Here is a 26,905-nt window from a genome sequence, read left to right on the forward strand (position 1 = left end):
ATATGACCCCAACTTGTTTTTGAGAGCAAATCAGGGAACTATACAAGTACTGCTGATACATCCTGATCGCAGTCAAGATTAGCCTGTGTTTAAAAGTCATTAAATATTATAGCATAGTCCAGTACTTTTTGATTATGAGAATTAGAATTTGAGGGTGACATTATGAGTAATATTAAAAATTGTTCACCCTTTGCAGTTTTGCCTGCAGATTTCCCCACATTGTATACTATCTGATATCCATAACTCTACATATAACTTTGCTTGCAAAACTTTAGGCATTTGGATTTTCTGTACCATGCTGTGCCAGCTGATGTGGTTTGCTTTAGATCCTGGTTTATAATTCAAGTTAAGTCTTCTGAGCATAGGCAGATCTCTTTGCCATTGCATAAAATTTGTCTGTCAAACTGTGAAAGTTTTTAAAAATTAGAAAGCTCAGAACTGATTTTTTTATTTTTTTTATTTTTATAATGACTGAATTAATGAAATTATAACCTATCCTGGACTGGTTAGAGGTAGACAGCTTAAAAATTAAAATAAGAAAATTAACGCTGCTTTTAATTGAACATTTTTATAGCCAAGGTCTCTCCTGAACTGTTCATCCTGATCTGACCCAGTCTTTTCTCACAGACTTTCTCTCAGTCTTAAGCGTGTACAAGTGAAATTTATGTTTGAACAGTTGTAGGAGGAGTCAGTGTCAGAAAGTTTCATAGTCTTTTCAGGCTTGCAGATTGACAAGCTCATAAAAGCTTGTCAAGGACAAGGATGAGTCAAGAACAGTCAGAATCATTACAGACAATGTAGTACAAGCTCCTGCAATTTCTAAGGTACCTCCACACAGTCAGGTAACTCATACCAGTCATGGTTACTTGCAAGTTATTCTTTGTGTGTCTTCTGTTCAACAGCAATGATAGATTGCATTTGTCATAAATATGCACAGTGCAAATATGCCTTGCTGGTTTTGATCCTGCAAGATCTAAAAGTATCATATTCTTTCATTATGGAATTCAAAGATTATTTTTTTTCCTATGTTACCATAGTAACAAAATGGTAACTGGGTTCCTATGTTCATTTTACATTAATAAAAAGCTAAACATTATAAGCAGTAGGAACTGTGTCCTGTTAAGCCTTGATTCTGTATAGTAAGAGCTGGTGTGATTCTGTAAAAATATGAGGCTAGGAATTAATCTTGTTTTAATTCTTGAATTACTGTAGCTTTTAGGCCTGCTTATCTGTCTATATGACTGTAGTTAATGGCAAAATCTATTAAGAACAGAGACTCTAGTTTAAAAGCAAAGAAAAATAAAAATTGTCTATGATCTACAAGATTCTTATATATAGACTTCAATGTTCGGATCTTGATGGATATTTAAGATTCTCCAGTAACTGCCTCTAAATCTGTTAACGTGTACATTGCAAAACCTATGGGGTTTACAGAAAGGTGTAAAGAAGGCAGAAGTATTAATAGCAGCAACTCAGTTCCTCCAGGGTAAAGGAGTAAAAGAAGTGATAACTATTGATTACTCCATTAGCCAGGGAATTGCTTTAACCATTTGCAAGATCTCAGGTCCTCCAGGCTGAGGGAATGAGAACTGCTGCAGGAGGAAAATGGGACTCAGTAAGATTTTATCAAGAGCAATAAAATTCTGTTGGGAATGGAAAGTGCTGTACCTGGGGTAAGAGTCACCCTGAACACATGCAGCTAGTGATCATGGCTTGCTCTTGCCTCCATTTTTTGGAGGTGATTGATATCTTGTAGGATACAATTCAGTTTACAACACCATACAGAGCTCTCCTGAAGCAGACTCCCCAAGGATTATAAGAAAAGAGGGTGGAACATTCCATGTTACCATTTGAGTGAGAATATTGTCTCCTGGCATTGTAGAATATATATAGAAGGTACATGTAGAAATGGCAAGAATTTTTATAGAAAACCTTATTTTCCTTGAAAATATCCATTGTGTAATTTGCCCATTTACATTCAACTTTAATGATGAAGGATCCCCATTTCTACACTGGGATTCCTAGTGAAGCTATGGGGCACAAAAGAAATGTAGAAAGGAGAACATCAGAATCACCGCTAATTATTTAGTCACCTAGCAAAATCAGTGGGAAACTGGGTTTATGGAGACTGAATTAACAAGCTGCTGTCTATAGCACACTAAAATGAAGTTCTGTTTTTTTCTGTTTTACAACAAAAATCTATTAGTTTCATCTTGAAGTAGAATAGGAACTTTTTGAAATCTCAGAGTGTTATAGAACTAGATAATGATTGCATCAGATGCTCTAAATAGAAGGTATCTTATGGCTACCTAACATGTGGGGATCAGTGGTGTGTAATTTGAATGGAGAACAGGGTAGAGTTAAGCTGTGTGTTAAGGATACAGAATTAGCCTGTAATTGGAATATGCATTTCAGCTGAAAGATAGCAGCTTAGACAGAATACTCAATTCATAGTGCAGGGCACATGCAAACATTCTCATATATGTACCATATCTGAAAGAATATGACAAGTCACATGAGGGCAGAAAGGTCCACTCTCTAGATCCCAATTGAAGAGAGAGTTTCAGAATCTAAAAGCTACTCCATTACACTGTTCAGGAGTAACTGAGACATATTGATGACAATAAGAAAGTTAAGTCTACATGAGTTGGCCAAAGGTAGAGACCAAAGTAGAGAAATGCAGGGATAACTGCATCTGTTGCTGGACCTGGTATGAGACTTTGCAGTCATCCGTGTGGAATAAGGTTGTTGAATATATAGGTATTTAAAAAATAAAAATTAAAAAATGCAGTGTATTAATACTTTCTATCATAGAATCACTGAGAATTTGCATTGACAGGGAGATCAGTAGGTCATAAGGAGGGTTGTGGAGTCTCCTTCTCTGGAGACATTCAAAACCCGCTTGGATGTGTTCCTGTGTGACCTGATTTACGTGTTCCTGCTCTGGCAGGGGGATTGCACCAGATAATCTTTCAGGGTCCCTTTCAATCTCTAACATTCTGTGACTCTGTGACACCTCCATATTTTATGTAATTTGTATTTTTGTCTGATTCTTCAATAATTGTTAAACTTTTGGTAATCCTAAGTAGGCCATAAAACTTATTGAAGAAACAATGAGAGGTATTTGTCTAATATGCCAGCTTCTTTCCAATGCCACATCTAGGAACAAAACAGACTTCATTTGCTAAAGTTTGTATATCTCTTGTGTTCTATGACGAAGTTGCCATTCCTGTCAATAGACATTGGGAGTGAAATATTTCTCAGGAGACAGCATGCAGATCAAACATCTGATGCCTGGGCTGTTAGCAGAGCTCATGGGAGCTCAGGGGCTTTCCAGGATCCCTGAGCTTCTGCAAAGTTATCAGAAGAGACTGGAGATCTTTGAGGATGCTGCTGCATCCCCAGCGGTAAGATATTCCATATGGAGTAAATTCAGCATATATATGGACACTGTAAGAGTTTCAGTGCTATAATCATACCCTTCCAGAAATTCTATAGTAATTATCCTATCTAACCCATTTCTACAAATATGAATTTGTAGAGATAACTGACAAATAAGAAGAGTTTTACTTCAAATGTTATAATGAAAAGGAAATCGAAATCAGACTAATGAAGGAATGAGGGAAAATGTCTTACAGATTTATAAAAACATATTCCTGATGTTGGCTACTGTGGTGGTTTTACTCGGGTGGGCGGCTGAGCTCCACCACAACCGCTCTCTCACTCCCCCTCCTCAAAGAGGAACGGGGAGAAAATACGATGAAAAGGGCTCAAGGGTTGAGATAAGGATGAGGAGATCACACAGTAATTATTGTGACAGGCAAAACAGACTCAGTGTAGGGAGATAGTAAGATTTACTACCTATTACTAACAAGCTAGAGAAGTGAGAAACAAAGAAAAGAAACCAAGAGCACCTTCCCCCCCATCCACCCTCTTCTACCTCCTCCCCCCGAGCGGCGCAGGGGAACGGGGGAATGGGGGTTATGGTCAGTCTATAGCGCTTCTTCTCCACCACTTCTTCTCAGTCACTCTCGTCCCCTGTGCTGTGGGGTCCCTCCCATGGGATGTAGTCCTTGCTGAACTGATCCGGCATGGGCTGCCCACAGGCAGCAGCTCTTCAAGAACTGCTCCAGATATGGGTCTGTACCACAGGGTCCATCCCTCAGGAGCGAACTGCTCCAACCTGGATCCCCCATGGGCAGCAGCTCCTGCCAGGTCACCTGCTCCTGCGTGGGCTTCTCTCCACAGTCTACAGGTCCGGCCCAGAATCTGCTCCAGCAGGGGTCTTCCACAGGCCGCAGCCTCTGTCGGTGCAAGTCCGCCTGCTCCACCATGGTCTCCTCCACAGGCTGCAGGGTGGAACCCTGCTCTACCGTGGTACTCCATGGGCTGCAGGGGGACAGCCTGCTTCACCATGGTCCTCACCACAGGCCACAGGGAACTTATGCTCTGGCGCCTGGAGCACCTCTCCCCCTCCTTCTTCACTGACCTTGGTGCCTGCAAGGCTGTTCCTCACTCCTCTCACTCTCCCAGCTGCTGTGTGGCGCAGCGTGTTTTTTTTTTTTCCCTGTCTTAAATATGCTCTCACAGAGGCGCAAAACAGCATCACTTATTGGCTCAGCTTTGGTCAGCTATGGGGCCCTTACCAAAAATGGGGCAGCTTCTAGATCCTTCTCACAGAAGCCACCCCTATGGCCCCCTGCTACCAAAACCTTGCCACGTAAACCCACTACAGCTACTAAAATATTTTCTTCTTGGGTCTTTGTCATAGCCAGTCAGGCTGCTTTTGAGAAGCAGTGCCTACAATGAACAGTTCAGATAACATAACTAAAACACCATTATGTCTTTATGTCTTCACTGACAACAAGGAGTTTGGACAACTCTGCAGTGCTTCACGAAAGCCGAGCACCAGCCAGTAGGAATCACCAGGAGCACAGGAATCCTGTCATTGTCAGTGAGAAAAAAATGACACATTTAATGCTGTTCATCACACAGAAATATCCATTAGATCTAAATGAAGAGTGGAATTCAGTATGAGATTGAGACCTACGTCTTGGGGCTTAATTCAGTTGCTTAAACACAGGATCCTAGCAGTAAGTGAAGTGCCCTAGAGTATCCTCCTTGGTTCCCCGTTTCCGTTCCAGAAGGATGTGGGTCTGCCATATGTCTTTGTATTTCTACTGCCTTTATGTAGACATTTGAGATATCTCAGACACAAAAAGAGACCTATGTATAGAAAAATGAATTGAGCTCATAGCAGGTAGGCAGATGAATAGCTCTCTTGCTTCTACCATTAACAAGATCTCTGTTGACTTAAATAGTTCATGCACATGAAACAACTGTAGACAACTACACTTAATTTTCTTACTCTTACAAATAACCCCCACCCCAAAAAAAAAAAAAAAAAAAAAAAAAAGTGACTCTTTGGGTTTAAATTCAGGTGTCTGAATAATATGCATCAAAAAGTAGATGAAATAGATTCTGACCTGAACAGATTCCTGAGTCACTGATGCATAATATGAAAGTCAGAATACAGTGTTTAATATTAAGTGGATTAATAACTAAGGAAAAGACACTGTCTTTTGCAAAACATTGTGATGTTATACTTTTGGCCAGGAAATGGAAGACTTAGTTCCTATCTGCTTCCTAGTGCCAACAATCTTGAAACCAAACCCTACAAGTGTGATGCAATCACTGCAGTATAGGAAAGAATTGATTAATATGTGTCAAACACTCTGAAGCTGAGGAGGACCTCAGATGGGAGGAACTCTCCCATCTCCAAATGGAGTTTTGAGTTGTATTTAGTGGTTTCAGTCAAAATAGGGATAGCCTAGTCACAAAATAAATAAATAAATAAATAAATAAATGGGCAGTTAGGAAATTAGATGAAATTCAGATTCTTTCTTGCTAACATCTCAACTTCTCCTAGCTAAGGCTGAGTCACTTCTCACCATGTATGAAATATTTTCTGTCGGCATTTATAGAACTCTGTCATCCAGAGATGACAATAGAGGCAATAACTAAATTTAAGTACCTCTGTAGGTTGACAGCACAGTTAGCAGGTGATCTGAATCACTCAGTCTCTTAAGCCTATCCATTTATCAAGTCCACTTAAGGAACTGAAACAAGCAGTATGAACATAACCTTTATACATTTACTTACAGATTTATTACTTTGTGTACTAAATAAATGTTTAAAAGAGCATGGAATAGATTATTTGTAGACAACACTTTGTTTGAAGCTACAGAAAATACACATTAAAAAGTCCTGTTACCTTTGAATTCCTGGTCTTTGTAGCAATGTAAAATGAATAACAATATGATACATTTTCATTAGTGAGAATAAATGATCTGGGTTCAAAGGGTGTTTATCTCAGCCTTACACATACATCTCATATAACTCTGTAGGCTTCCACAGATGTAACTGTATGGTTTTGAAAGACATTCTGAAGAAAAGGATGTGCTACATATTGTGTTGTTTATAGAGTTTTCTTTATAAATTGTCCAAAACTTTCAAAAAGATCATTCTACATTTAGGTCATGTATTTGACAGCGTACCTTTCTTATTGTTAATAGGCACCACAAGGCCACATAAGGAGGGGGAAGTCCCTGGTGTGGACTATATTTTCATCACTGTTGAAGATTTTATGGAACTGGAGAAAAGTGGTGCCCTCTTAGAAAGTGGAACATATGAAGGTAAGTACACTTTTACTGCTAAATCTGTCTCATCTTTCCATTATGCTTTTTTCTAATTTGATGGAATTGCATTGGGATATTCCATGTGATATATGTAGAAATGTGTCATTTCTACTGATACCAGGCATTTGTGAAGAGCCATATGGCAATTATGAAAATATTTTCATATGTGAAATTTAAATGCAGATGGGTGCATTGTAATTTTAGTATATTATACGAGTTAAGAGAAACAAGATAATACATTGATTACAGTTATAGGAAAGAAATACTATTTCTTTATGGCAAATACCCAAGGATATTTCCACAAATTTTAAGCTATCAACTCCATTTCTAACATAGGACAAAGAAATTCTAAAACAGAAATCAGTTGTAAAGCTGACGATTCTTTGCATGTGTGATCTTGCAAATACCAATGTATATCAGAGGTTGAAACAGCACTATTTAAGTAAAACAGGAAGGATTTGCTGTCATCTCTTATGAGCTTTGTAAAGTTATTGGAAAGATAATTTTGATAATTTTGTAATATGACAGAGGGATAGGAGCTGTCCTAATGACTCCACGAAAAATATCTGCACATGGGGCAAAGAACAAGAAACTTTGTGCAGAGAAGGATTCCCAGAAGAACTGTTGATTCATCTGATTCAAATCTTTCCCAAAACATAGCTATCCTGAAAGTGAAACTACCATGGCAGAGCCTTTTAATAAAACCAGAATTGTTACAGTATTTAGACCTCATGCTTCCTAGAAATGTACTAGTATTTAAGGTAACTGAATAGTGGATGGATCCTTTTAATGTAGTCTTCAATTCTGAAAGCAAAATGGCAGTGAACACCCTTTTTATGAAAAGTATGACCTATACATATGAGAATACCTATGTGAGTAGAACCACTTACAGGAAACAGCCCCATATTTTTACCTTGCAGCAGAAAATGCAATGAAGACATTTTGTCCTGACTTTGTCCCTGTCAAGGAAAGCATCTGAAGATAAATAAGCTATTCACCCCAAATAAAATCATTAGCTGTGTTATAAATAGCAGGAAAGAAAATAATCCTTTCTCACCTAATCAGCACAAAGTACCCACTGGAAAGTAAATAAATTTTCATAAAGAGTTATATCAATACAGAAATTGTAACAAATATTTCCATTAACGAAGGTCAAATAAAGGAAAATATATCTTCTTTTCCTTTCCTACTTTTTTCCCACTGTCTGACACCAAATGGTAGAAGTTATAAATATTAATAGAAGTACAACACCACAATTTTATGTTTTTCTGACATTGAGTAACAAACCTTTCTGGAAGAACCTTTTTGTTACCTTAGGTGTTTGAAGCTGACTTTAAAGGAGCTTAAGCATAGTCTGTCTTTGCTTGACCATGTAATTTCATTAGTTTGTAGCAAGTCTGTAGAGATTGAACTGCTAGGTTAAATTAATTCACAGTGCTCTTCTGTCCCTTGAGGGATACTGAGAGGTGTCTTTTAATACTAGCTATCAGAGCTGAGTGGACAGCAAGGTGAAATACTGGTTGAGGAAGTCTGTATAGTTCCTTAGGCTGGCTGGGGACCTAGCTGAAGACAGTGCCAAATTCATGGCTACACAGTCTATCATATCATTCTCTGATCACTGATGACAAGTTCACTGAAGTCAGGAAGTCAGAAACTGAAGGAAAACCAAAATAATCTCAACTGACCAATTTCTGCATAAATTCTTTCTTTGACTAATGTTTCACAGTCAGAATATGTGCATTATGCCAAATAATAGGTAATATATTAACTATGCATTACAGTAATATATATATATAATTTATTAGAAAATATTCATAGTTTACAGATGCAGTTTCTCCTGTTCCCATAGAGATGTCTGGCCAGGACCTTATTAAGTTACATCCCCCCATTTGCCTGATTAATTCCTCATGACTGTAGTACATTCCTCAGGGAAGGATTTTGCTGTTCGTTCGGTCACAAGTTTGCTGAGCACATTGTCTTCAGTGATTAAGTTTACTGTTGACAATCATAACAACCAGAGCAAAGAAAATTCCCCCCACCAAGAGAAGATGATTTTTGAGTCCTTCCATAGATCAGCAACTTATGTGAATGTGCCTGTTCTTGGAGCCGAGTTTCTTCTCCTTATCAACACTGAATATCAGGTTTCTGAAACCAATCAGTCTTCTTTTTAATGATCACCTCTGTTAATAGATTGGTTTGCAGATACTGATTTGCATTATATTTCTGGAAAAGATCATTCTGTATTTAACTAAGTTTTATAGTTTAGCTGAGTCACCTTGTGTTGACTATACAACCATGACCGTTATGGATTAGTTTATCTCTAACAAGAAGGGATTTCTCATTAAATTGAGATAAAATAAATAAATAAATCAGATTCTGTGTATGTGTGTAGTTTTTCACCAGTTAGCAACTACTAGGGCTGATTCAGTTCATTTACCTTCAACTGCATGAATTCTAAAGAGAATCAGAAATAACCATGTAACCTAGATGAGAAAGCCAAGTGGTTTACCTGACACTGACTTTTTGTATTGTAACCTATGGTATTTAGCATTTTTAGGAGGCAGGATATTTTCTCATACTAATGAAAAGACCAGTTACCAATCGGATTTTTTTTTCTAGTGCATGCAAATAACAGTTGCAATTACGACCTGAACCTGGTATAATTCAAAGGCAAAACCAGTTTATATTCTCAGGAAAGAATATTTCTATACTTCTGTCTTCTCAAACACTTTAAAAAAATCTTCTATTTATTTATTTACTTGTTTGTTTTTAAATAGATTTTAATTTATAGAAGTTTCAGATTTAAAAAATAGGATGCTCTATATCCTCTTCACTACATAGACTTTGAATATGCCTTTCTTTGCCTACCACTTTTGTGACAAATGTAAATGACTGCAGGTTTCCAAAGTGTTGTAGAAAAGCAGCAGTAAGTTCATGATAAAGACTAAACAAAATTCAGTTTACCCAACTTGTAAATATTTTCATTTAATTTCAGTAGGGACAAATCCATGACTATTTCTGTCTTTTCTATTTATGGCTTTTTGAGCAACTGCTGGAAAGACCAAGCCATGTTTATAGACATGAATTCTTTCAAGCATACTTAAAGCAATAGACAGTTGCTGCATGTTTTGCAGCTTGCCTGTGGTAAAGTTCCATGGCAATCTGAGTGATATTATTCAATGCAGAATGAGATAAAAAATGAATTATACAAGGTTCTCTTCCATTCTCACTCAAATTAGCAGTCCAAGTCTCATTAACTTTAGTGAGATTGTCATTAAGTTCTAATTTTGTATTTAAATTTCAGTGAATTCCACCAATACCTTGCTGTTGGGAGCAGGGAGTGTTTGCCTGAAGTAAAACAAAATAAATTATTTGGAGTGTGTATATTGTGTTTTACCATTGTCTGTTACCACTTCTCCAGTAGAAAGGTTGTCTCAGTATACTGTCATCTCTCTGATGTGTCAAAACTTGTGTAGAGACTTATTTACTTCATGGATCACTGACTTCATAGGCTGTTCCCATTTCCTTATTGGATCAGCAAAATTTCTTAGCCAGTGCAGCATATCAGTAGACAGAAAATGTTCTTGAAATGTATACTGCGTAAGAATGGCAGTGTTCATAAACAGAAATGTAACAGCTTCGATATTACTCTGAAACCTAGATACGCTAAGGCACATGATTGAAGATTATTATGAGACATCATTACAAAGTATTAATAACGTAAGAGTTGAAGGGCAATGCGTACTAAGGGTAGAATCACCTTTTAAAACGAACATATAGAGTAGCAGTACCAGAAATAACAATAATTTTTTAGTGTATACACACTTTGAGAAAAAAGAAATTTGTTTGATAATCTGAATTTGGTGATAATCTGTAAGGACACATATGCGTTGCAAAAACACAAATGTAAGAGGGATTTTAGTCACATGGAACCCTATAAGAAATGCATACCTAGAAAAGTTTGTTCATATCTGTTAAAGATATGGAAGAATTATGAAAATAAATGAATTTAACCAGCACTTCAATGAATAATGTACCAAGAAGAAGTCTTTTTTTCTAATGAATTTTTATTTACTTCAGAAAACCTCCATAACAGTTGTTTTAGCAAAGACATAATATTTACTCTTAATATAAGAATAGTCCTTAATTTTATCCAATGAAAAGCAATCATTTTAGTTATTGTATCATTAATTTCATCCCAAATTCACTTTTAATCATTTCTTTGGTTGTTTGGAATTATCTCAAATTCTTTCACTGGTTAAAATTCAAAGCTTGTTGAAGCCATTTAACTACTTATATGATTATGGACTTCCCTTGGACCCATTGAAGTCTATGGTAATATTCCAACTGGCTTACATGAAGACAGAATTTTCCATATTTTTTGACTAATGGAGCATTATTTGGCAGAAGGCTAAATGTTACCTGCATTTTTCGTATTATCCCAGTTATCAGTTTTTAATAAGTTCTTAAACAAACAAATAAACAAAGGCTGATGTCCTGGTTTCAGTTAGGACAGAGTTAATTTTCCTCCTAGTAACTGGTAGGGTGCTATGTTTTGGATTAGGATGAGAAGAGTGCTGATAACATGCTGATGTTTTATTGTTGCAGAGCAGTGCTTACACCAAGCCAAGGACTTTTCAGCTTCTCGCTCTGTCCTGCCAGCAGCAGGCTAGGGGTGCAGCAGGAGCTGGGAGGGGACAAACCCAGGACAGCTGACCCAAACTGGCCAAAGGGGTATTCCATACCATCTGATGTCATGCTAAACAATATATAGGGGTGGCTAGCTGGGGTGGGGGGCCAGCTGCTCGGGGATAGGCTGGGCATCGGTCAGCAGGTAGTGAGCAATTGCGTTGTGCATCACTTGTTTTGTGCACATTATTATTATTATTACTATTATCGTTATTGTTATTATTATTTTCCTGTCTTAATAAACTGTCTTTATCTCAACTCACAGGCTCCACTTTCCCGTTTCTCTCCTCCATCCCAGAGAGGGAGGGGGGAGGGTGAGCGAACGGCTGTGTGGTGTTTAGCTCCCGGCCGGGTTAAACAACAACAGCTGAGTACATCTTGTTGGTAAAAACTTAATATTCTGTATTTCTTGTTTATTTGAGGTTTAAAAACTTTCAGTTGTTTTACAAACATTTTCAGAGGGTCAGCTTCCTATTTTTGATTTTGTCACCATTACTGTGCTGAAATGGAAATTGATTGTGGGTTGAAGTTGAGGTCTTCCCAGTGACTCTCTTCCCACAAACTGGCACTTAAGTGACACACCAAAGTGTTCTGATTCCTTCACCTGACAGGTGGAGAGTCCTCATAAACAAGGAGACATGAAGTTCTGGACAGACTTTCATTCACTGATGTCTTCCAAGCCAAATTTAGCCTGTGCAGAGACAAAAGTCAGGTTTTAAACCTTCTGTTCAACAAATGCTTGTCAATAAACATCTAATTTATGATCTGCAAATTTAAAGTATGACTTAAGGACTGCTTCACATGAACATAGAGTTATTAATTACTGCATTGTGGTGACAATGGCTTTACCATTTGTATTTGGTTCCAGTGGTTTTAATTCCATCTTCCATGTAAGAAATTACAGAAAATTCAAAATCACACACACACACACACACACCCCGCCCCGCTGCATGCACCTCATGAGCAGCACCTCCTGAGCACTCTACAGCAAAGGGATACAAAGGAAATTAATGAAAATTAGGATAATAAATTACTACCCTCCTAAGACCTTAATATGGTGGTTAATGAAATGTTCTGATTTAAAACAGTAAACAAAGGGATTGAGGGTAAAGATGTGTAAAGACAAAAATAGAAGCAGTTTTTCAAAAGACGTGTATTTACCAGCAGAAAGTATTTTCAAGGGCATAGAGGAATACAATGAGATACTTTAGAGTAAAGATCACATTCTTGCAACAGCAAGAGCCTCTTAGAGTGGTAGATCTGTTATCCATATGATGCCCTCTTCTCACTATCATATTCAGAGAACCTGTAAATGTGGTTATATGACCATTCACCATTCAGGTTAAAAGAGAGAGAGAGAGAAAAAAAATCATAAAATCAGAGAATCATAGAAAGGGACATTAAAGATCACCCAGTTACACACACGCACACACACCATGGGCAGGGTCACCTCCCAGGAGACCAGGTTGCTCAAAGCCCCATCCAGCCTGGCCTTGAACATTTCCAGGGATGGAGCATCCACAGCTGCTATGGACAACCTGCTCCAGTGCCTCACCACCCTCACAGTGAATAATTTCTTCTTTATATCTAAGCTAAATCTAACCTCTTCTAGTTTTAAAAATCTTAAATATAGTATGTAGCTTCATGATCTGATAGAATTCTTATACCTGTTTTATGTTAGTAAGATTTTATGCACCTTGTTGTTTTTCCCCCTTACACTTGAAGCAGCAGAGGGAGCTGAATCTCATTCTTATCATTAAATATAAAATGCAAAGCACTATTGACTCTATTTTCTTTAAAAAAAAAAAAAAAAAAAAGTAGTTGGAAGCATAGCCCTCAAAAATATAAACTCTCAGAAGCCTTAAAATGTAATGCCAGTGAGTATATCAGCATTTATAGAGAATCCTTTCTAATTTTGTTAATGTATTTTAAGGCATCAGATTTACTTCCTTTAATCAAACAAACAAAACACAAGAAAAACACACACAAAAAAGTTTCATGTAAGTATTTTTCCATTTTCCCAAATGAAGTAGCAAAGAAGAAATAGAAATGGAATAAACATTTTTTTTATTAAAAAGAGACATTTTTAAAATTATTCTATTACAATATAAAGGTCAACTTGCATACTTTCTACAGTGCCTTTTTAAACTTTCTGAAATGTAGGATTAGTGTGACAGCATGCATACTTCCATTCTGTTCGAAAATGGAAGCTGAATAAATGCTCATTACTTTAATAATTGGTATTCCCGGTGTGTGGTCACTTCTATTTTAGGAAATAAGGCTTCTGTCTTAGCTAACATCCACAGACAGGAACACCAGTGGCATTAAAATACTAACTGTTTAGCAAGCAATACTGCTTGCCTCCTGCTGCCCTGGCTGTCAGGTGAGGGCAGTGGTCCTGACATGGTATTCTCACTCCTGACACTTGGGTTCTTCTTCAGCAAGGCTTACAGTTAGAGGGTTCCTACCCCCATCTCTGTCCCACAGCAAGTCACCATCTCACCATAGCAGACTGGTGCACTGCAACTGAGCTGCTAGCTGGGGAAGACTTACAGATAGTCAAGACTGCAAGCCATATCAATAGGCAAATATTCTTCCAGAAGCGTGTGGTCAGTCTGGGCCTACCACACAAGAACACACGCAATCGGAAAAGATGACATCTAGATGTTCATCAAAATCTAACATGAAAAAGTGGCACCTGGGCAATATGTGTCAGTATAGGTCAAACACTCCCACAGGTATCTAGAAAATTGAAGTTTGACATGACTATTCTTACGCATGAAAATAGAAGAGTATCTTTCTGCTCACATGCCCTGCCCACTGGATGGTTGTATCAAGGATGACCATGTACAGACTTGATCTGTGCTCATATTAAGTAGGTTGTGATAGGGATGCACATGACTGGGCTATGATGAAGTCAGTCACTAGACTGAATTCCCTGGGTAGCCTTCCAGACAGCTCTGCTACCTGATTCAGGGCTCTAGATTGCCAAAGCAGCACTTCTGACAATCCCAGGAAGCAGGCTGTTGCTCTACCTGAGTCAGTGTTCACCGCTGCTTTCAACGGTTGTATTAGGCACAAGGTCAGAGACTAGCCACTGTCACACACGGTTTGGTAGACCACATATTTCTGCTGGATAATTCTGCATAGCTCAGCAGAAGTGTGTGTGGATGTTCAATTAACCTAATTTATTTTCTGTTAAGATTCTATGTCCACCACAAAGAGCAACTTATTGTCAGCTCAGGGTCACTTTATATCACATCAGCTGGTAATGTCTTTAGGAAATCAGTTGTCTATGGGTTCCCCGGGTACATAACACTTTTCTTTGCTTATGCGTGTTTCCACGATGTAGGGCAGGACCGGGTGCCAAAGAGCAGATTTTGTATGGGTCAGTGAGCTTCAAAAAGCCTTTCTGCACAAACAAGCCCACTGAAACCACTAGCAATGTACTTTATTTTATATCAAAATTATATCAGCACCAAGGGGATCTCAGCATCAGAGAAATCAATAAATGACTTTAGCCTTCATCCTTTTTTTCTAATCTGGGTAGACCATAACTTAGCTCAGCCCAAGACATGCCCTATTTTTTAAAATTCTGTGCAGTCACTACCAGAAATGTGTTAACAAACTGAAGTGTCCAGGCAAAAGTAATACAAATTACCAGGAAGACTATAGGGAATAAATTTAGAGAACTCATCAGATAGAGCTTTGTTGGGTAATGATTGAGAAGCTCAGAGAATTTAAAATGTGTGAGCCCTGTGGATGTATAAATATAATTCAAAGTTGGTCAAATAAGTAACCAGCGCTAATGTAATGTATCTGGAAAAGATGAGCATTTCAATTTAATATTGGGAACAAATTTTCTCATAATGATGTGATTTAAAAGTTAGAGTAACCTTCAGAGGTGGAGATCCAAATTTCATCTCTTAGAAAAGTTAAAAGTAGCTAGTAGAAATATATTTGCATTAGTTAGAAGGATTAATTAAAGGCTGTACTGTAGTATTTTCTGCTTCGGTACAGTATTTATTAATGCTGTCTGTGTGACACATCAGGTTTCAATTTTTTTTTCTTATGAAACAGAGCACAGCCAGTTACTGTGTGCATTTCCTATACCTTTCTGAATGTATCTGAACACTGAACAACTGAACTTTGCAGTATGTGTTGTGCTGCAATAGTTTAAACATAGATAAGAAGATAAGATTGTAGTAGGAAAAAAAAAAAAAAAAAGCACTGTCAAACTCTGTACAGTCTGAGCTATGAGACTATAACACATGCTCTCCCTCACTTGATCACCTACCACATTGGTCAGGACACCTACATTATTCCCAGCCTCCCTTTCACTGCTGCTGTACCTGTAGAAGCCTTTCCTGTTATCTTTGATGTCCTTCATCAATTACAGCTCTAGCCATTTATTGGCCTTCTTAATTCTGTCCTGTGTATTCAGGAAATTCTTCTCTATTTCTCCTTGGATGCCTGTCCATGTTTCTGCCTCCCTGACACACATGTGGTAAGGAGTTCCCTGGGAACAAAAGTGACCGTTAGACTCCTCCCTTGTTTATACAACATTCTATAAATCCAACATAAGACTTCTGTATGCTAGCAAGGATTGTATTGTATCTTCTGTATTTCTGTACTTTAATGAGAAACTACTTTGCAGCAGGACATAAAAAATCCTGTTTATGACCCTGGGATGGGTAGTGTGTTTTTGAAATCTGTTTTTTATTACTCCATTTCAATAGCAAGATATTCTAGGACTTTGCAGTACTGCATGCAACCCTGTTCATGGTTGCTATGGTGGATTCACAGAAACACAGAATCATCTAGGTTTCCACATAGGTGAACAAAAGTGTGCATCTTGTTGCCTGCTAGGACAAAACAAAGGAATAGGCCGTTTCTTATCAAGATATAAGTGGCTGAGGAAGGCCAGAATTTGTATGGTTAATTGAAAAGGATTCAGCTACACAAAGTACAAACTGATACAACTTTTTCTGCAATACAGTTACATTACTTCCCAAGTGAGCTAATTAAAAAAAGATAAAAGGCCAACAAAAAGCAAGCACTGAAAGCAGTGTTTGTGTTTCAAAGTGAAGCAGTTTCTAATTAAAAACAGAAACATAAAAATAAATATATTAAAAACAAACAAAACATAGGGATGTTTTAACAAAATGTTTTTAACAAAAATGTATAGGGAAATCCATACATTATGTTTACATTGTTTTCAAATATAATTATTCTGTTTTACCTTGTGTAAATAAAAGAATCAAGAGGTCTTTGCAGGTATTTATTTATATGTTTATTTATTTATTTATTTTGGCCACTGGAAGACTCCCCTTGTCTCCTTGTATTTCCAGTAAAAGTAGTGGAGATAGGGTCAAAAATCAAGTACAGATATGCTGGTAGAGAATACAACATAGCAGTCCAGTTGATGGTTGACATCTAAAGTTATTTCACATCATGCAGATAGAAAAAGATAGTCTGAGTATAGAATAAGCTTTAAAAGATCCGACTGATGCAGAAAAGTCCTAGAATAACCTAAGGAAAATGCAATATACACTGAAAATAGTGCATAAGAAAAGGTACCTCAGTGTCTGAAAACTGATAGGCTTTTCAGAATTTAGATTTCTCTCTCCAGACTCTTTTAACTGTAAGTCTAATCTCCCTTAGTCATCATCAGGAAGAGATAGGGTGTGACTTAGCCATGACCACAACATGTTGGTGTCTGACGTAGTTTAGACCATTCTCAAGGCTGCTGAAGATCAGAGGAATGCAAAGACAAATATCTTGCTATGATCTCGGTTCACCCCCAAGTTACGCTACATACTCCATCACTGAATTCTGGGCTCAAGGAAAAAATCTACAGTAACAAAATGTCCTTATGAGTTGCATGTGCCTGATGAACTTTTACAATGGTGAAAGGGAATCAAATTCCCTCTCCCCCCCCCCCCCTTTTTTTTTTTTTTTTATCTATGGATGAATATATATATGTAGGATTCTACACAAATATTGAGGGTGACTGTAGGCTAATGACACAGTTCTTCTTCTGTGTTCTGTGTAGTTTAATGTTCTCCCCTAAGAAACAGACGTTATAGGAGCTTTAAATGAAAGAATCAAACTGACCTTATTTCTTGTTGCTATTTGTATTTACGTGGTGTCAGGGAGCTCCAGGCATAAACCAGGAGCCATTGGCTAGGTGCTGTAAAAGCAGAGAAAAAGGACAGCCTTTCCCTCAGGAATTTACGCTTGCAGTGTAAGATGAAGGACAATAGATGAAAGCAGTTGGTAGGGGAAGCACAAAAAGGAAAAACAAACAAACAAACAAACAAAAAACTGTAGCAGAATGTCAAGCAGTGGGTCTCCATGGACCAGCAATGTGATACACGTGATACAAGTATGAAATCATAAGATTGGTGATGTCATAGTGTGGATATAATTAGTTCTTCTTTAGGGCATGTCAGGAGCAGTGGGGAGGTACAAAGGGATTTTGTAACAGCTGGTGCTAGCAAAAACAAGGAAAAAGGAAGTGATAACTTGAGTGAGGAGACATGCAGATGGGATGGCAGAGCCAGTGTAGAAAATTAGTGTGGAAGGGAGGAGGGATGGATGTTGTGCTGAAAAAAAAAGGTGCTGGTAATCTTACCTGGGTTGGCCAATGGAAATGGGTGTTTAAAAGATAGAAAAACACAGAATATGAGTGCAGTGTCCCCTCATTCTAAGGAAGTGGAAAACACATCACTGGGAAGATCTGGAAATGGTGTAGCTCATAGTTGCCTTCTTGCCCAGATTAACAGTAAATATACTATATTAGGTTGCTGGTATACAAATGGAAAACTGAATGATTTTACAACTTAAAGATTTACTAGGACAGTTAGTTCCCACCTAAAAAACTTTAAAACACAGCTTCTGGTATGGAACAATGATTGTCAGCATTTTTAACACACTCTGTTAAAGAGAATTATATTCAGTCTGGTTTATAAAAATCCCAAAAGAGTTATTCTAAAGCAAGCTAGTTGGCTATTTTATATTGTAGTAGGCTATGTAGGCTGCTTACTATCACAAAATATCCTATTAATGGTTTTCTATGGTAAGACTGTGAAAGACTTTTATATAGAGGCAAGGTAGAAGGTGCAAGTATTTCCTCCTCCCTTGCCCAGTATGTGCAAGGCATATCAGAAACACCATGGCACAGGACACAGGCTGTGAAGCAGATCCTGCACCACCATCACATCAATAAAGAAAAGTTATCCACTTGTTCCAGATGGACAAGGAGTGTGCCAAGGAGCTGACAACAAACATCTTCCTCACCAAACTGACACTTGGGATATGTCAGAGAGAAGTTTGCTTTTATGATTTAGACCTAACCAAAAGCTGCTGGCTGATCATACCTTTATAACCAAGACTGTTTTGAGAAAAAATCTGTCTAACCTCTCCGCAAATTTTGATTGCAACTAGCTCTGTTGGTAGTCCTTAGCACACATTTCATTGTCATATTTTCCCAGCCATATTGGGAAACTACTCTGTTTAGCACAGAAACTCCACTTCTAAAATAAATAAATAAATAAATAAAACCTCCTGTAGACTGCTGAAGTTGTTATTATGTTTGGAAAACCTCGATCCTGCCTGAGACAGAATGAAAATCCCTTGATCAATGAAAATTCAAATTAAAACTCTGACTGATTCTGCAGTAAAAATATGAAAGGGGACAGATGGTATGAAGACGTGAGCATGATTATACACTCAGAGGTGAAATTTAGCTGGAAAGAGAAAAGACACAAATCAAAATTATGGAAATGAAGGAATTCCCCTTACAACGTTATTTAACGAATCCCCTTCATTAACCTCACCTGGCAATATTTGGGCTGAGGCAATCCCACGCACAAATACAGGCTGGGCAGAGAATGGATTTTTGAGCAGCCCTGAGGAGAAGGACTTGGGGGTGTTGGTTAATGAGAAGTTCAATATGAGCTGGCAATTTGTGCTTGTATTCCAGAAAGTCAACCATGTCCTGGGCTGCATCAAAAACAGTGTGGCAAGCAGGGCGAGAGAGGTGATTGTCCCCCACAGCTTGGCTCTCCTACCATGAGACCCCACCTGGAGCACTGCATTCAGCTCTGGGGCCCCCAGCACAAGAAGGACATGGATGATTAGAATGAGTCCAGAGGAGGGCAAAAAAGATGATCAAAGGTCTGGAGCATCTCTCTTATAAAGAATGGCTTGAGAGAGTTGGGGTTGTTCAGCCTGGAGAAGAGAAGGCTTCAGGGAGACCGTATAGCAGCTTTCCAGTACTTAAAGAAGGGCCCACATGAAAGCTGGGGAGGGACTCTTTGTCATGGAGTGCAGTGATAGGATAAGGAGTAATGAGTTTAAACTGAAAGAGGGTAGAATTATATTAGTTATAAGGAAGAGATTCTTTATTTTGAAGGTGGTGAGGCACTGGAAGAGGTTGCCTAGAGAAGCTGTGGATGCCCCATCCCTGCAAGTGTTCAAGGCCTGGTTGGATGGGGCTTTAGTCCAGTTCCACCTGGACTAGTGGAATGTGTCCCTGCGCATGACAGAAGATTGGAACTAGATGATCTTTAAGGTCCCTTCCAAACCAGACTATTCTATGATTCTGTGATTAATATCCTCGCAGTAGTAGTGCCCATCCTTTGCTACTTCATGAATCCCTATTTGAGAGACTACTAGCAACATCAAAGAAAGTTTTTCTAGATAACACAAGACCCTAGAGATGAAGACAGTACAGTTGGTTGATTAGGAGAAAGCAAAGATATTGTTTTGCTATCCATAGGAGGGATAAGGTTGTTGACTTTTCCTTACTGGGACTGTTCTTAAGTGTAAGGCATGAACTTCTAATAGGAATAGAGTCAACAGGAGGTGCTTTGTGTCACGAGGAAGCTAAGCTGACTACTAACCTCAGTAACCCTCTTTCCTTACTCTCTTGTACAAGCTCAGAGAAGCAAGGAGTGGGATTTTTTAGGGGTTGTGAGATGAGAAGTTGGTATTATCTTGAGTTGATGATTAGGCTGAATCAGCTGGAGTAGAGCTTGCATCTGCAGTCTTCTGGGTTAGTCAGTCTCTGCTTAAATTCCATATGCTTTTTAGTTTGATTAATTATGAGTAATTTATTGCATCCTAAACTGATTTTGACTCTTGGCACTAGTGATTTTGCCTGTGAAAATCACATGGGGTAAAAGAGAAATCACTCCAGGCATAATAAAATTAAAGGGCAAAGTCTGAGGCAAATCTTTCAGGTTTTTGAATGTTTCATCAGCTCCTCATCTTATGTTTCTAGAGTGATTGCTTGGAGTATTTACCTTAATGTCACAGGGCTTGTGCAAAGCCTGTTTTTAATGTAGTGTCTTCTAACAATGAAAGCGAATATAAGCACAAGACATCATTTTATTGAAGTGTGGCACTCTGATTAGATGGGCAAGATTCAGAAAGAAACTGACATTACATAGACAGTACTATTTTTCAGGAAACAGGCTTTTGCACTCAGAAATATAGTGGTCTTACAGTATGATATATAAAAACTGGATTTTTTGTTGTTTTAATTACAAGTTACAGTTTCCACAGCCTTCAGTGCTGCCATAACTTGTCAGATTGTCAGTAAGATCTTTATTTGTAAAAAGAGTTTGGACAAAGTGTAGTGATATATTTTTATAGTGATCTTTGTACAGTTGGACTGCAATTTAAAGAATAATTACTTTCCTTCACAGCTTTATCTCATTCTTGCCACCCTTCATATTGAGGGTGCTAAGTATTACATTGGTTTTTGAGATAGAGTATTTCAGAGGGATTTTGTAGGTCCCATTCCGCATAAGTCATCAAGGAAAAAGAAGGTAAAACAAACCAGCTACTTTTGATACTTTATTTGCATTCTTTGATTAAGGAATAAAAAACCTTTCTACAGCACATCTGCTCTGTCAACTGCAAAAGTTTGCATGATATGTGGCATGAAGACACAGCATTCAGATAAAAATAAGCATTGAATAGCTATTTATCACTGAATGTTTTCAAAGTGTGCATTTTCATTGTGTGAATGAGTCAGAAATTCACCAGGAAAAACATTGTGTGACTGGGAGGTTATCCACACTGTATAACATTAAATGTATAACTTCTTGCTCTTAATCAACCCCTAGAGACATTCAGTTTTCTCTATTCTCTATACTGAGGACTTCAATTCTTAACTTTGGGTTCTGTAAATTACAGGGCATACGCTAAGGTGTTAAGTAGATGAGGTGATCCTCTCTTGCAGGTAAAGACATGTTTACTATCCCATAGGAGTTTTAGCAGAACAGGGAATATATTCCAGGGTTGATGCCTCTTCAAACAGAGGACAGTGAAATGTAACATTTTAGCCTACAGAGTATGGATACAGAGACAAGCTAACATTTTCATCAGTGGCCCTAATGAGCATAAATTTAAAGGAAGTCAGCTGTAAAATTTCCTAGGATTGCAAAAGAAGCCTGACAGGTATGGGTCAGGATTCAGGTCTACTAATGTCAGTAAACCTGATATTATTCAGTGACATCCACCTTGACATTGCTGTGGCTATCTCTTATCTGACTGACAGACCGTCTTTCTACTCTTGTTCTGTCTGGCACAAACTGTGGAGCAATCATCCTCAGATCACTGACTCACAGAATCACAGAATCATTTAGGTTGGAAGGAGTTTCTTCAGGTCAACTAGTCCAACTACTCTGCTCAAGCAGTCAGCTAATGCAGGTTATTCAGGACCATGACCAGCTGGGTTTTGAATATCTACACAGATGGAGACCACACACCTAAGCAACCTGTTTCAGTGTTTGACCACCCTCGTATTAAAAGCAATTTTTACTGTGTTCATATGAAATTTACCAGTTTTTATTTTTAGTCCATTACCTCTTGTCCTTTCACTGGGCATCACTGAAAAAAGCCTTCCTCTGTCCCATAAGGTATTTATTATATATATAGATTCCCCTGAGACTTCTCTTCTGCAGGCTGAACTGTCCAAGCTCTCTCATCCTCTCCTCACCAGAAAGATGTTCCTATCCCTTCACCACCTTCATGGCCCTTGCTGGTCTTTCTCCGCTATGACCGTGTATCTCTTGTACTAGGGAATCTTGAAGTGGCCTTACCAGTGCTGAACACAGAAGAAGGATCACCTCTCTTGACCTGCTGGCAATGCTGTTCCTTACGCCACCCAGGACACTGTTGATATTTTTGCCGTGAAGATGTATTACTTATGGTCAGCTTATGGTCCACCAAATCCTTCTGTGAAGATCTGCTGTCCAGACAGTTAGCCCTGGCACATACTGGTGCCTAGGGTTATTCTTCTCCAGGTGCAGAATTTAGCATTTCCTCTGGTTGAAGTTCCTTAACTTCTTCTCAGTCTAAGTCTTCAGGTGGTCTGGGTCCACCTGAATGGCAGCACAACCATCTGGTATATCAGGCATTCCTCCCAGTTTTTCATCTGCAAACTTTCTGAGGGGGCACTCTGTCCTATTGTCCAGATCATTAAAATGGCCTTTCAAAGTATAAAAGGGGGTTGTAAGAAAGTTGGAGAAAGACCTTTAACCAGGGTCTGTAGTGACAGGACAAAAGAAAATGGTTTTAAATGAAAGAGGGTAGATTTAGAGTGGATGTAAGGAAGACATTTATTATATTGAGTGCAGTGAGACACTGAATCAGCTTGTCCTGAAGAGAAGTTGTGGATGCCCCATCACAGGAAGTTTTCAGAGTCAAGTTGGACAGGTCTTTTTGCAACTTTATTTAGTAAGAAATGTCCCTGCCCATGGTACTGAGGTCTTTAAAATAGATGGTCTTTAAAAACCCTTTGAACCCATCCCATTCTATGATTCTAAAATTCTATGTTTGATGAATACTATCAGCTTAAGTATTTACCCTGGAGTACACCACTGGTGGCCTCCAACTCCACTTTGTACCACTGATAAAAGCCCTCTGGGTCTTGCTGTAAAGCCATTTTTCTATCTAACTCCCTATTTACTTATCTAGCCCATACTCAGAGACCTGGGTCTGTTCAGCCTGGAGAAAAGAAGAATGAGAGGGGATCTCATCAATGTGTATAAATACCTGAGGTGTGGGAGACAGAGGGATTTGGCCAACCTCTTTTCAGTGGTTTGTGGGGATAGGACAAGGGGTAATGGCCACAAGACGGAGCACAGGAGGTTCCACAGCAACATGCGAAAGAACTTCTTCACAGTGAGGGTGACGGAGCACTGGAACAGGCTGTCCAGGGAGGCTGTGGAGTCTCCTTCTCTGGAGATATTCAAGGCCCGTCTGGACGCCTACCTGGGCAGCCTGCTCTAAGGAACCTGCTTTGGCAGGGGGGTTGCACCCGATGATCTTTCGAGGTCCCATCCAACCCCTTCAATTCTGTGATTCTGTGATTCTGTTAGCTTGTCTACCCACAAAGCTAGAAACCTCACTGTAGAAGGCTATCAGGTTTGTCAAGCATGATTTCCACTTTGGAAATGGTTTCCAGGACTCATTGCTTGATCACCTTCCCAGGGAATGAGGTGAGGTTGTCAGGCCTGTAGATCCCCAGATGCCCTTCTTGAAAATGAGTGACATTTGTTCTCCAGTCTTCATAAACCTCTCCCAATCACTATGACCTTTCAAAGATAAGCAACAGTGGCCTCACAATTACATCGTCTACCTCCCTCAGCACTTGTGGGTGCAACCGACCAGGCCCCATGGATTTATATATGTGCAGTTTGTTTAAATTCTCCCTATGGTGGTCCTCTTCCACCAAGGGCAACTCTTTGCTCCAGACTTTCCATCTGGTCTCCTGGACAAGGGACTCCTGAGGGCTGGTATTACCAGTAAAGACTGAGGGGAAAAAAGAAAAAGGAAAAAAAAAAAAAAAAGCATCAAGTACTTTGGCTTTCTTCATGTTCTTCATCGCCAAGTCCCATGCCCAGCAGAAGGACCACACTTTTCCTAGTCTTACTTTTGCTATTTATACACATGTAGATTCTTTTCTTATTGTCTTTCGCACCCGTTTCCAGATACAACTCTAGATAGGCCTTGGCTTTCCTAACCTCAGCTGGCCCCTAACTTGTCCCCAGGCAGAGCTCCAGGCATTCCAGCTGCAATCTCACAAAAAGGTCACCAACCCCTCCTTGCCTTCCCAGCGTGTCCTTCCAAAAGAGCCTATATCTAACCGTAATAGCTCTCTAATTATGTAACTTATCTCACCACGTCTCGATGAGCCCAAAGAGACCATAGCCCTGTAACTGCACACAGACTTATAATTTTTCCTGTTGGTTCCCCATGCAGAAGCCATTACTGTCAAGGTATTTCAGAGCACCCAGGTGTGCTCATTCATCAGAAAAAGTTCAAGAGGTTTCCCCATAAGGCTTTTCCACAGGCACTTCTTTCTTTCCATATCTATGCTTAAAATGATTCCACTTCAAGATTGCTTTGTTGAAGATGGTGCCCCTTCAGTTCCCATTTTCCCTGTCCTTTGACTTGCCTACTGCATCCACAACTTCCTCACTTGTTTGTTGAGGAATTTCTCCCCTCCCCATAATTCCTAAAGCTCTCTGCACCAGGCTGCCCAGACTGTTGGCACAGTTCACACGTTTCTGGTTGCATGCTTTGGCTAAAAGGTCCTCCCTCATTCTGCATTTTTAGGGTGTTTCTAAGAAATGGATCGCAGTCTTCTGCTCTTGGAAACTTATTGAGATCAACCTCACAACCGTAGGTTGTCTTGCCCTTATTTCCTATGGAAATGGTGTTCTGGATCATTGCTCCTGTTCTACCTAGAAAATAGTCTCTGAATTCTGGCCTTTGTTCTTATAAGCCCATGCTATTAATTTTGTTTGTTTGTTTGTTTGAGACCCTGAGACCCTAGAGGCACGGGTACGTGAGTTACAAAAGAAAACAATCGAGAGAAAGGGGTTCTCTGAAAAGTTTGCTGCTCCAACTTCTAGCTGGCAGCCAAACACCACACAGCCGTTCGCTCACCCTCCCCCCTCCCTCTCCGGGATGGGGGAGAGAAACGGGAAAGTGAAGCCTGTGAGTTGAGATAAGGACAGTTTATTAGGACAGGGGAAATAATAACAATAATAATAATAATAATAATAATGATAATAATAGTAATAATGTGTACAAAGTGATGCACAATGCAATTGCTCACCACCCGTTGACCGATGCCCAGCCTATCCCCGAGCAGCCGGCCCCCCCACCCCAGCTAGCCACCCCTATATATTGTTCAGCATGACGTCAGATGGTATGGAATATCCCTTTGGCCAGTTTGGGTCAGCTGTCCTGGGTCTGTCCCCTCCCAGCTCCTGCTGCACCCCCAGCCTGCTCGCTAGCAGGACAGAGCGAGAAGCTGAAAAGTCCTTGGCTTGGTGTAAGCATTGCTCTACAACAATTAAAACATCAGCATGTTATCAGCGCTCTTCTCATCCTAATCCAAAACATAGCAACCTGCCAGCTACTAGGAGGAAAATTAACTCTGTCCTACCTGAAACCAGGACAGTTTGTTTTGTCAGTACTGTGTTTCCTTTACATGACTGTTTGCTTTAGGAGCAAATCAAGAGACTAAAACTAATGGTCTCTGCATTTTTGAGATATTTTTGGATATAAATGATATCCAACATAGTTCACATGTGGGAGTGGAAAACAGGACACATAGCCTATCAGATTTGCACTTTTCTGGAACAGCTACTGATGGCTACACAGGAGAGCCTATAATGTCTGAAATGGTATTAAACACAATGCTTAGATATCGATTCATTTTTCATTTCAACAATGAAATATTTCATTTCATTTACAACACCCCTTACAAACAAATGTAATGTCTATGTCTTCTATCCTTGTTCTGCTAAGCTAAATGAACTTATTTTAGTCTCTTCCTATGCAAGGGTCCAAGTAAAACTTTCAAAATAAACAGAGTTCAGGTTACTGTGTCTCTTCTTCAAAGTGTTTTTTAAAGCCCTGCACAGTTTTGAGATCAGAATAATGGGTCAGTATGTTCTTGGATATTCAGATATTCCTCTCCCCACCTCCACACCCCTTCCTAAATATTGATGTTCTGATTGCTATTCTTCAGACATATAATTTGATAAATGCATTAAGTATCCTCACTACTGGTTGTGGAAGTCATCTGCTAGTTTTCTGCAATGGATATTACCAGTTATCCCTGTTTTGTGAACACTGAACTCTTATTTTACATTCTACTTTTTTGCCTCTACATCTGGTATTATACAATTATAGATATGCTAATTCTTTTTCTGTCATGGAAAACACCTGTAAAATATAATAAGAGGAGACTGAACTTCACAAACAGAAGTGGATGACACATTACTTATCAACTTGTTCTCAGTGTTCTCTCTCTCTCTCTTTTTTTTTTTTTTTTTTAAACTCCCCCAAAATTTCATGTTAACACTTCTCCTTTCTCTGTTAAGCCTGCCATGTCTGGAATTGAAGGAAAACCAAATGATGTGTTCAGACCACTGAAATACATACTGAAAACCTCAGGAGAGCAAATTTATGATGTCTTGCTG

At 38.9% G+C, this 26,905-nt stretch overlaps 1 protein-coding gene across 3 annotated transcripts in view; it reads left to right on the forward strand.

The window, feature by feature from the left end:
- MAGI2 (membrane associated guanylate kinase, WW and PDZ domain containing 2) overlaps positions 1-26,905 on the forward strand; it is a 776,112-nt gene that overhangs the window by 449,016 nt on the left and 300,191 nt on the right. For all 3 annotated transcript variants that reach the window (XM_035549439.2, XM_050708167.1, XM_050708168.1), the window contains one exon: positions 6,576-6,695. In XM_035549439.2, the coding sequence (XP_035405332.1) occupies positions 6,576-6,695 (120 nt within the window). The remainder of the gene's footprint in view (positions 1-6,575; positions 6,696-26,905) is intronic.

This window comes from Cygnus atratus, chromosome 1 (assembly GCF_013377495.2).
Source record: "Cygnus atratus isolate AKBS03 ecotype Queensland, Australia chromosome 1, CAtr_DNAZoo_HiC_assembly, whole genome shotgun sequence".
Taxonomy (NCBI): domain Eukaryota; kingdom Metazoa; phylum Chordata; class Aves; order Anseriformes; family Anatidae; genus Cygnus; species Cygnus atratus.